At 45.7% G+C, this 9,873-nt stretch overlaps 2 protein-coding genes across 3 annotated transcripts in view; one reads left to right on the top strand and one right to left on the bottom strand.

The window, feature by feature from the left end:
• Positions 1 to 290: 290 nt before the first annotated feature.
• Ptrhd1 (peptidyl-tRNA hydrolase domain containing 1) lies at positions 291 to 3,112 on the bottom strand. Of its 2 annotated transcripts, XM_026785876.1 has the most exons (3): positions 2,842 to 3,112; positions 2,512 to 2,656; positions 908 to 1,094 (listed from the first exon to the last, which is right to left on the bottom strand). In XM_026785876.1, the coding sequence occupies exons 1-3, from the start codon at positions 3,091 to 3,093 to the stop codon at positions 1,084 to 1,086; spliced, it is 408 nt and encodes a 135-aa protein (XP_026641677.1). In that variant the 5' UTR covers positions 3,094 to 3,112; the 3' UTR covers positions 908 to 1,083. The 2 variants fall into 2 exon arrangements, with proteins under 2 accessions (XP_005360928.1, XP_026641677.1); XM_005360871.2 differs by lacking the exon at positions 2,512 to 2,656 and having other exon boundaries at positions 291 to 1,094.
• A 48-nt stretch (positions 3,113 to 3,160) lies between these two features.
• Cenpo (centromere protein O) overlaps positions 3,161 to 9,873 on the top strand; it is a 12,728-nt gene continuing 6,015 nt past the window's right edge. Inside the window, exons 1-3 of the mRNA XM_013351385.2 lie at positions 3,161 to 3,212; positions 3,541 to 3,657; positions 5,177 to 5,343. Coding sequence (XP_013206839.1) covers positions 3,612 to 3,657; positions 5,177 to 5,343 — 213 coding nt within the window. The 5' untranslated portion in view covers positions 3,161 to 3,212; positions 3,541 to 3,611. The remainder of the gene's footprint in view (positions 3,213 to 3,540; positions 3,658 to 5,176; positions 5,344 to 9,873) is intronic.

The raw sequence follows: 9,873 nt of genomic DNA, 5'->3' as shown, positions 1-9,873 counted from the left end.
CTTCCTTGTTCTCTTTCTGCTTCCTGGCTGAGTGGTCAAGCAGGCCTCACCACCTTGTTGCTTGCCTTTGCCATCCAGAATTGCCACCCAGCTCCACGAGTCTGCGTAGTCTTCTCCTTGGACCTCCGAAACAGCCAGCCAAAGCAAGTCTTCTCTCTTTGTAGGTTAATTACCACACGTTTTACAGGAAGAGGGCAATGACCAATTCACTCACCTGAATATTTTCAGCTTTTCTGAGACAGGGTCTTGCTCAGTAGCACAAAATGGTCTTGAACTCAAGACAACTCCCCTGCCCCAGCCTCCCAAGTGCAGGGATTACAAGCGTGAGCCACCACTCCTGGTTTTTCTCTCTCACGTAAGAGGTATCTACTGAACAGATTACATCATATAAACTCGACTTCCCAAACGCTCAATTAATTTCTATTGTCGTGTACATGTTAACAGAAATATTTTGAACAGTGTACTATGTGTATACATGTTTGGAGAAGGGAACAATTTTTGGCTGTGATGGTGACAGTGTTTAACTGAATTCATGAGGCAGCAAAGAGGGGAAGAATAGGAAGTGTCTATTACTGCACTAGAGGCTGGAAGGCAGTGATGGGAAGCAGGAGGGGATGGGATAGGTAAAGAACTCAAAGGCAACACTTAAACCTGAGTGATTAGAAGTCTAATACTCCTAACCAAAAAAAAATCTTCTGCTTGAGTAATGACCCGCAGACGACATCGCTGCTTACCAGCTTCCCTCGCTTGAATCTGGTGACAATAATAATGACAATAGAAAGTACTCGCTAACGATGGCTTTAATTTGAGCCTGTGCTGGCTCTTAAACCATCATAACTGGAAGGGAGGAGCACATTAACTGAAAGAAGTCCACAATGCTTCAGGATGGAGGGCATTTGACATCCAATTCTGCCAGAATGCAGTCACTTGAACAATCGAAACTTCTTCAAATGCTGGCTCACTTCTTCCTTGGGGTACGGCCTGAGGGCGATGCAGGTGGCGATGTTCTCTGGCTGCTCAAGCCATAGCATGTGGTCGATGTTCTGCTGCTGCAGAGTCTCTGCCAGCTCCTTCAAGGTGGTCTCATTGGCAGCCTGCAAGTTGTAGAACACAACACCCAGACTGCATGGCCCATTTAGGAAGTGTCAGAAGGTGCACAAAAGGGTTCAGGGGGCTCTGAAACTGGAGACGTGCCTCTACAGAAGAACTGCCTAGCAACAGTTTCACGCCCTGGTTTGCTATTTCCACTCTTTACGATCTTACAGAGTGGCTGGAAGGGGGCAGAGAAGGAGGCTTAATAGTCTATTAATAAAATGCAATTTTCTCTTCCCTCTTGAATTCTGCTCTGTAGTTTCTCAGTTCTTTACAGCTGGCTCCTAGAGCAGCTCGCCCTCATCCTTCAGCCAGCTCTCACTTGGATGACAACAAGGAGGATTTTTTTTCAGTAGGCAAGGAATTATTTATTTATTATGTATTCTGTCTGCTTGTATGCCTACAGTCAAGGAGGGGGCACCAGATCTCATTACAGATGGTTGTGAGCCACCATGTGGTTGCTGGAAACTGAACTCAGGACCTCTGGAAGAGCAGTCAGTGCTCTTAACCTCTGAGCCATCTCTCCAGCCCCAGGAGTGTTTCTAGAATTATGTGTAGCTTCCTTCTCGCTCTCTCATCCCCTCAGGCCCAAGCCTAGTGTTGAAGCAGGACATATCTCTCAACTATGTGATATGGGAGGGCTCAGTCCACTGTGGGCAGTGCCTAGGCGAGTGGGCCTTAACTGTATAAGTACAGTAGCTGAGAAAGTAAGGGGCGCAAGCCAGTACACAGTGCTCCTCTGTGGCTTCTGCATCAAGCTCCAGCCTCGAGTTCCTGCTTTGGCTTCCCCAGAGGATGGATGTAACCTCTAAGATGTAACAAGCCCTTTCCTCTCCAAGTTGCTTTTTGGTCATGGTGTTTCTCCCAGCAGCAAAAAGAAAACTAGAATATTATGCATGCACATTGAGGATAACCTTTGACCTGGGTGGAAACACAACTTTCTGAAATCTGGTTGCTCACACTGCCTGTAACTACAGCTCCAGAAGGTCTGACACCTTCTTCTGACTTCCAAGCATACCTGCGCTCGTGTGCATATACCCCCACACAAACACACGTACACGTAATTTAAGCATCTTTTTTAAAATTTCAAATTAATCCAGTAGGTGTGTAAGTCACCTATATCGATGGGACAGCACCCCCCAGAAAGCTGAGAGCAGCTGTAAATAGGTCGGTTGGCACGATGGCCCCTTTGGCCCTTTTCGTCTAGTTTCACCCCGACTGTGTTTTCCTGCCCGATTGTCTCTCTAGAGAAACAGGTGCTATGTAAATGACAGTCATGAGACTCAGCACTTCTGAAAAGCATACGCCTTTTCCCAGCTCAGTGTTTTTCTCCTTAACAAAACGGCCTCGATTTCCCTGGCTAACCACGTTTATTAAGGCGGTGGTGCTTTTAGGCACAGCTTTAAAAAAAAAACGTACTGGTGCACAGGTAGAAAGGAAGGACCGCGCTTTCGCAGCTCCGCCCTCCCTGGGACCTAAGGGACACGGGAACCAGTTTCTGGTGATCCAAGGTGCTGAGACGCCTGTGACAGCAGGGTCTATGTCCGCTCTTCACAGTCATGCCCTGCCCAGAGAAAGAGTCATTGCGTAGCAGCTCAAGCTGCAGAACACACCCCAAACTCTTAAAGATCCCTCCAACAGTCTCGCCGCACAGACTCCCGGAAGTCAAGGTTTGGGCCCGAGTAGAACTACTTCCGGCCTCTGCACGCCCATCCCTTAGCTCCCTTCCTGCACACGCCTACGACTCACCTCGAGAACCACCTTGCGCATGCGCCCCAGCTCCCGGAGATAAGCTACCGTATGCGGATGTTCTCGGTGAAGGTGCAAGGCTGCGGTGGCGGCGTGACAAGCCTGCGCTACCAGTGCGCCCGTGGGCCAGGAGAAAGGAGCCTGAGATAGATCCTTTCGTAACACTAAGTACTGTACGAGGATCTGCGGCTCCGCCCCGGAGCCTGCCATCTTCCTCACCATCTGAATGGCCGGACCCACTCCGCGGTGCATGCTGGGATTAGGGTGGAGCCGTGGGCGCTGCCATGTTTTTGTACGGCGGAAGCGCAAAGCATGCTGGGGTTGGCGTTTTCGAAGACGCCCTCGGCGGGAATTCTTAAACTGGAACCAGAGTGAGTTCGCTCTGAAGAGAAAGCAAACCGGGTAGCGCACGCGCTTAATCCCAGCACTCGGGAGACAGAGGGAAAGAGAGGGGGTTGGGGGGAGAGGGAGAGAGAGGGAGAGAGAGGGAGAGAGAGTAGCCGGCTTCGCCGTCCTGCACAGATCCTGCGGTGCTCGGGGGAAGCCCGGCTGTAGCCGAGCGGCCGTGGCGGTAAGGTAGGCGTGGATGCGTCTGACAAGTTCATGGCCAGGGAGGCGGGCGGGGACACCTCGTCTACCCCGGGACAGTCGGGGTTTCTCCAAATGCGAGGGATGATTGTTTTCTTTTCCTGTTTACAGTCAAGGACGTTTGGGTTCGTATTAAACTTGCCCTGGCCGGCCAGCTTTGGAAAGGCACCTGAGCTCAAGAGATGGCGTCTGCGAATACTTTGTGTCAAGGCGGGGAGAGCAAAGGAGGTATTGAGAGGGTTGGCCTTCCCCGTACTGCTTGCTGTATCTCTTTCCAGACCTTGTGACGGAGGAGGGGCCGCTGTGGGGCAGTAACTTTGTCGATGAGATATGGATTTGATTCAGGGTTCTGTCTTTGTAAATACTGTGATTTAGACACATTACAGTTCTGCTTCAGTTTCTTCCTCCCTCCTTTCTTTTATTTTTTTTTAAATTAATGTAAGATAATAAACGACATGCGGGTTTAAATTGTTACTTCAAAACCGAAAGTAAGTCTGGCGACTTTCTGTGTTAAAACTGTTCTGCACACACAAGTAAGCCATAGTTCTCAACCTGTGGGTCGCGACCCCCTTGCCAAACCGCTGTCTCCAAAATCCTTGCAAAGTAGATACTGGGTCTTGTTTGTGGTGAAGCGATTGAGAATCGTCCTTTTGCACCCCGTGGATGTGTTTCTGCGTTCAGCAGGCTTAGATGAAGTGGTGGTGCCTACAAAGCAAGCAGCTGACAAGCCAGTTGCTTGTTCTCTGTAAACGAGCATCCCGCTTAGGGAGGGCTTTTACACCAGAGTTCAGCAGAGAGGCCAGTGGTCTCTGCTTTGGTTGTTTGGTCCTCTGGTTTTATAAATTTATGGCAGAGCCATAATACCAGCACTCTGGGTAGAGGCAGCTGAGGTGACTGTGAGTCCAAGACTAGCCATGTAGGAGAGATCCTGTCTCAATAAATAGGAAAGGCACCTGCCCTCAATTCATTTACTTAACAGTTTAGCTGGCTCTCAGATCCTAGATAAATGAGACATCTATTGTGATGGCTGATTTGGTTATCAGCTTGATACACCTGTGAAGAGGGAAGTGGAGAAATTACCTCATTAGCTTGGTCCCTGGGCATTTCTTTTTTTTTTTTTTTTTTTTTAAGTTTTTTCAAGACAGGGTTTCTCTGTAGCTTTGGAGCCTGTCCTGGAACTAGCTCTTGTAGACCAGGCTGGCCTCGAACTTACAGAGATCCACCTGTCTCTGCCTCCCGAGTGCTGGGATTAAAGGCGTGCGCCACCACCGCCCGGCCTTTCTTTAGGACATTTTGATTGCTAACAGATGGAAGAGGGCCCAACCCACTGTGGGTGGAACCGCCCCTGCGCAGGTGGTCCTGGGTTGTGTAGGAACGCTAGCTGAAGAGGAGGAGGAAGCCAGTCAGGAAGTATGTTCCTTCACCGTCTCTGCTTCAGTTCCTACCCTGAGGTCCTAAACACACACACACACACACACACACACACACGGCAGATGATTCTGGGTTATATAAGAAAGCAAACTGAGCAAGTGTTCCTCAATCTGCTCCAGTTCCTGCCTGAGCTTCTCTGTCTCCTTCATGATGGACTGTAACCTGTAAGATGAAATAGCCCTTTGTTTAGCACAAAAAAAAAAAAAAAAAAAAAACCTGTTACTTCTTAGAGTGTGCATTTTTGCCAGAGTTAAACCCTTGTCCTTGTCCAATGGTGAAGTTCTTTTTTTTTTTTTTTTAATTTTTTTCCCCTTAGGTGTTCTAGCTCACCTGGAAAGACTAGAGGCTCAAATGAACAGATCAAGGAAAAAGTTTGAAGATCCAACAGTTCACACAAAGGAAAGTTCTCTTAGAACCAGGATTCAGGAACTGCGGAAGCAGCGAGATGAGCTGAGGGCTGAAGTGAAGCGGCGGCAAGCTAGAGTGAGTGAAAGAGCCTCGTCGGCTCTCCTGGGGTGAGGGGCAGCCGTGATCGTGGATCAGCCAACCAGGGCCACGTGTTTTACTTGGGATCCTACTGGATGGATTTCAAGTCTTTGATTCTCTTCAAATAAACAGACCTGTGGAGATATAGCTAAGAATATTGACTAGTAATTGTCAAGTGATGATGAAGAGGCAGACAAGTGCTTTGTGAGCCTCCCCTCTGCCTTCCCTCACAGACACCTGACCTGGCACCTCAGCGTCCGCAGATCTAAGCTGTTTATAATTTTGCCATCCGTGCCAAAGTTCTGTCACCTGGTCTCAGAGTTCCACAGTGGTCATTGGCCATTCCTTCTTTCTGGTTTCCACTCTAGATGAGGTCCAGTCAGGAGATCTGTCAAGTGGTCCTCTGTTGTCTTTGACTTCCCTGCCATATACTAAGTATTACCAACATATGTGGTAAATCCAGTTACCAGGCAGGTTGTATCCTAGGATTATTACAATAGTTTGGGGGTCTCTTAATACTTCCATTTTTCCACTAATCCTGTAGGGCCAAGAAAATGTTACAAAATCATAAATGGAGAGTTTTATCCTGCCCACCAGTTCCTGAATAACTACTCTGAGGCTTAATGTTAATTATAAATGTTTAGCTGATGGCTCAGGCTCATTGCCTGCTACCTCTTATATCTTAAATTAATCCGTTTCTAAAAATCTGTGTATTGCCACGTAGCCATGGCATTACTGGTCTGCTGGCATGTTGCTCTTTGGATGGATGGATGGCATCTCCCAGATTCCACCCTTCTTTTCCTGTATCTCTGCTTGGATTTCCTGCCTGGCTCTATCCTGCCTTGCCATAGGCCAAAGCAACTTTTATGTATCAACCAATGAGATCAAGACATAGTAACAGCGTACAGAAAGACATCCCACAGCACAAAATGTCAAATTCTTCCCCTGCCCAAATACAGGCAGTAACTACTCAGTGATACCCATCATTACCCATAAGGCCAGTCTTCCTGCCCTTTCCTTCCCTCCCTTCCCACTCTTCTGTAGGAGCCCACTCCTACAAGGTCAGCTAGGGTTCCTGGATAGGGAATCCTCGAGGCCAAAGAAAAGTCAGAAGAAACAGAAGACAGGATAGAATTGGGAGGTCTGTCTAATCATGCTGAAGCAGCCAGACAGCCCAGTGTTTATTTCAGAACTTGCTTATATACAAAAGCAGAACAAAGCACAGCACAGATAGTCGGTCAGTATCTAACCACAAGACCATTCCTGTCCTTGAGTGAGCAGCCTCCCCTCCAGCATGTACTTGCTGCTCGTAAGCAGCCTCACTTTCTTTCTTGATGTTCCTGAGGTTTGTCGTCAGCAGTATACTGTCTACTAGATAGAGTGCTCTTTTCTCATGGGCTAAATCAGAAGTCTCTAGATGTAAACTGAGTCACACATGGGCTCCCATCCTCTTCCTCCCTCTTTTCTTTAATTTGCTTTTTACTGAAGAAAAATACATAAAATGTGAAGAGGCTAATGAGCATCTTAAGGGAATGCAGCCAGGTTTCTACCAGAAGTGAAAACTCAGGTTATTACCAGTGCCCAGAATTATCCTGTGTCTCCTGTTAGTCTTACCTTTCGGTGTTAAACCCCCATCCTGTTTCATAGAACTGTAGACTATGAGCTCCTCTGTCTTGCTTATTTTGCTGAGTGTACAGTCTGTGAGCCTGCTTCAGGCCATCACTGCTGGGCAGCAGTTCTGTTCTCTGACAGTTACAATTTACCTGCTCCCCTGTGGGCACCGTGTGGTCATTTGGGTTGTTTCATTTTGGGTTCATCATGAAGATTTCTGCTGTGATGTTCTTGTTGCTGCTGCTTCATTAAAGACACAGGACTTTCCTATTCGGCACAAGCCTGCAGGTTCACTTTAACGAGTGCTGTACCCTGTAAAGTACGTGTGCTCAATTTATGATCCCAACAGTGGCTACTGAGGTCTTTGTTGTTTTGCATTGTCCATTTTACAGGTTTGTCATTATGGTGGGGGTATAATAGTATTTTATTATAGACTTAATTTGTATTTGGCTTTTTTTTTCCTTGCCATTCTCCAAAGAACAGAATATAAACTGATTTTATAATGTTGCATATTTACACAGTGTTATAGAGGTAATTTAAAGTGTACAAGAAGTGGAGGTTATATGCAGATAGTCTGGTCTTTAGGCAAGGACTTGAGCATCCATAGGTTTGGATATCTGCAGGAGATTCTAGAATCAGTCTCCTTCCAGTACTGTGCTACGCCTGTGCCTGTGGTAGATTCCTGAGTTTCCCAAGTGTTCTTCTTATGGCTGCTGAAATAAATAAATAAATGCCATCAGCTAGGATTTTTTTTTTTACTTTATATATTTATGGGTTTGAGTTCTTTCCCTTGGACTGTGACTTGCCTTCCACTCTGTGAGTAGAGATCCATTTTGAAATTTAGCTTTGTGCTTTGTGTTTTTGTTTCATAAATCTTCATCTGACATAGTAAAGGTGATGGCCTGTTATTTTATGCTTTGTTTCATCTTTCAGATAGTTCATGTTTACCCCCCACTGCCTCCTAAACAACATCTTGAGAAGATCACTTGTCTCGTAGGGGAGTTGGTCATCTCTGGGTTGTTTGGTTCCATTGGTCTGTTTAACAGCTAACCTTAGTTTTCGAGGAGCGGGTATTTTAGGCTGTGGTGTCTGTACCAGCACATAGTTCTGCCTTGTTTGTGTGAAAGATGTGTAAGATGGGTGTGGTGGTGAGCTGGTTAAACCTATTTTTAAAAAGGCACCCTGCTGGTCATGGTACCATAAGTCTTGTAATACCAACACTTGGGAGGCTAAGGAAGAAAGATCCAGAGTTCAGAACCAGCCAGGGGTATCATGACACAAGCTGTGTATAGTTTGGTAACCCCTGAAGCGTGTAGTTTTATCTTTTAGATTTTTTTTCCAGACTTTTTTGTTGTATACATTTGAAGGCTGGGTATGGTGCCTGCCTTTAATCCCAGCACTCTTGAGACAGAGGCAGGTGGACCTGTGAGTTTGAGGTCAGTCTGGTCTACAATTCCAAGACAGCCAGAGTCACATGATAGACCCCCATCCCAAGAAAAGAAAAAAAAAATACCTTTGGCCTTGTATTTGGAGTGTAAATTAGGTTGTACATATTTTTGTTCATACTTTAAGGTTGTCATCCATTTTCGTCAGGTTCACATTTTCACCATTAGGCATTAATCTTATTAGGTGACAACCTTGTTTGAATGTGGTTTTTTTGTTTTTTTTTTAACTTCATATTCTCTGTCTTTGGTGTTTGACAGTTTTATGTCATAATGAGGTCAGATATGGTGTTTATTTGGCTTGGTGATGCTTAAATTAGTACTTGAAGTTTTTCATTTATTGAAAAATGTGACCATTATCATTTCAAGTAATACATGAGTGGCATTCTTTACTATATATTTCTGGGGTTCCTATGAAGAGTGGGGTTTTTTTTGTTTTTTATAGTTTGTATGTTTTTCCTGTAACAGAACTATACTGATTTTCTAATCTTATTTTTGCTTTCACGCTTGTTTAAATAAATATAACAGATACCTGTTTCATTTAATCATCTTTTTCTTAATATTGTTTCTTAATGTTTTGATGTCTTAGCTAGCATCTATTAAGTATACATAATGGGTTTCACTGTAGCAGTTTCATTATGTATGTAGTATTCCCATCACCCTTTGTCCCTCACCCCCAGTTCCTCTTCCCAACCTGTTCCCCTTCTACTTTCGTGTTGTTTTGTTTTGTTTTTCAACCCAGTAGCTTTCACTGGGTTGCTTATAAGGGTATGGGTAAGGGTTTGTTTGCCCTTTGGCAGGGGCACTTTACCAATGTCTACATGACTGAAGAAAATGTCTCTCCCTCCCCCATCAATCCTTATGTATAATCCTCAGGCAGGTGTAGGTACCCAGGAGCCCTTTTCTTTTCCATTACAGCAGTGGTTCTCACCCTTCCTAATGGCTACAACCCTTTAAGACAGTTCCTCACGTTGTGGTGACCCCAACCATAAAATTATTTTGTTGCTACTTCATAACTGTAATTTTTATACCGTTATGAATTGTAATGTAAATATCTGGTTTTTGATGGCCTTAGGTGACCACTGTGAAAGGGTCATTTGACCTCCAAAGGGGTTGTGACCCACAGGTTGAGAATGGCTGCTCTAGCTTATATTGAATGGACAAAACACCGTCAGCATAGTTTGCCTGGTAACGTTTTTCTTAGTGATGCGCATGAGGAGAATATTAGAAGGGCTCTAGTTACATCATCTTCCTCCAGAGACTTGAGTTTGTTTTCCCAGCAGGCAGCTAGCACACTCCTCTGTCCCTACTCCAGCCACACATCTGAAAGTGGGTTGGGGACAGGCCTGTCCTCTGCTGGGCTTTATAACCTTCAGCAGTTCTTTCTGTGTCATTTCTTCGACTCCAGCCACACACATGCAGCTCTGAACTTAGCCAGGACCGATTGTGTGCAGATGTGGGTTCCCTTCCCTTA

This window comes from Microtus ochrogaster, linkage group LG3, assembly GCF_000317375.1.
Source record: "Microtus ochrogaster isolate Prairie Vole_2 linkage group LG3, MicOch1.0, whole genome shotgun sequence".
In the NCBI taxonomy this organism is placed as follows: domain Eukaryota; kingdom Metazoa; phylum Chordata; class Mammalia; order Rodentia; family Cricetidae; genus Microtus; species Microtus ochrogaster.
This window is presented reverse-complemented; position numbering and strand designations above follow the sequence as displayed.

What these genes read in the sequence shown, in the direction of transcription:
- Ptrhd1 (XM_005360871.2), bottom strand. Translation starts at nt 3,093, where the DNA reads ATGCACCGCGGAGTGGGTCCGGCCATTCAGATGGTGAGGAAGATGGCA. An exon ending in TGCGCAAGGTGGTTCTCGAG is followed by an intron (nt 1,095 to 2,841) that starts GTGAGTCGTAGG and finishes TACAACTTGCAG; the next exon opens with GCTGCCAATGAGACCACCTT.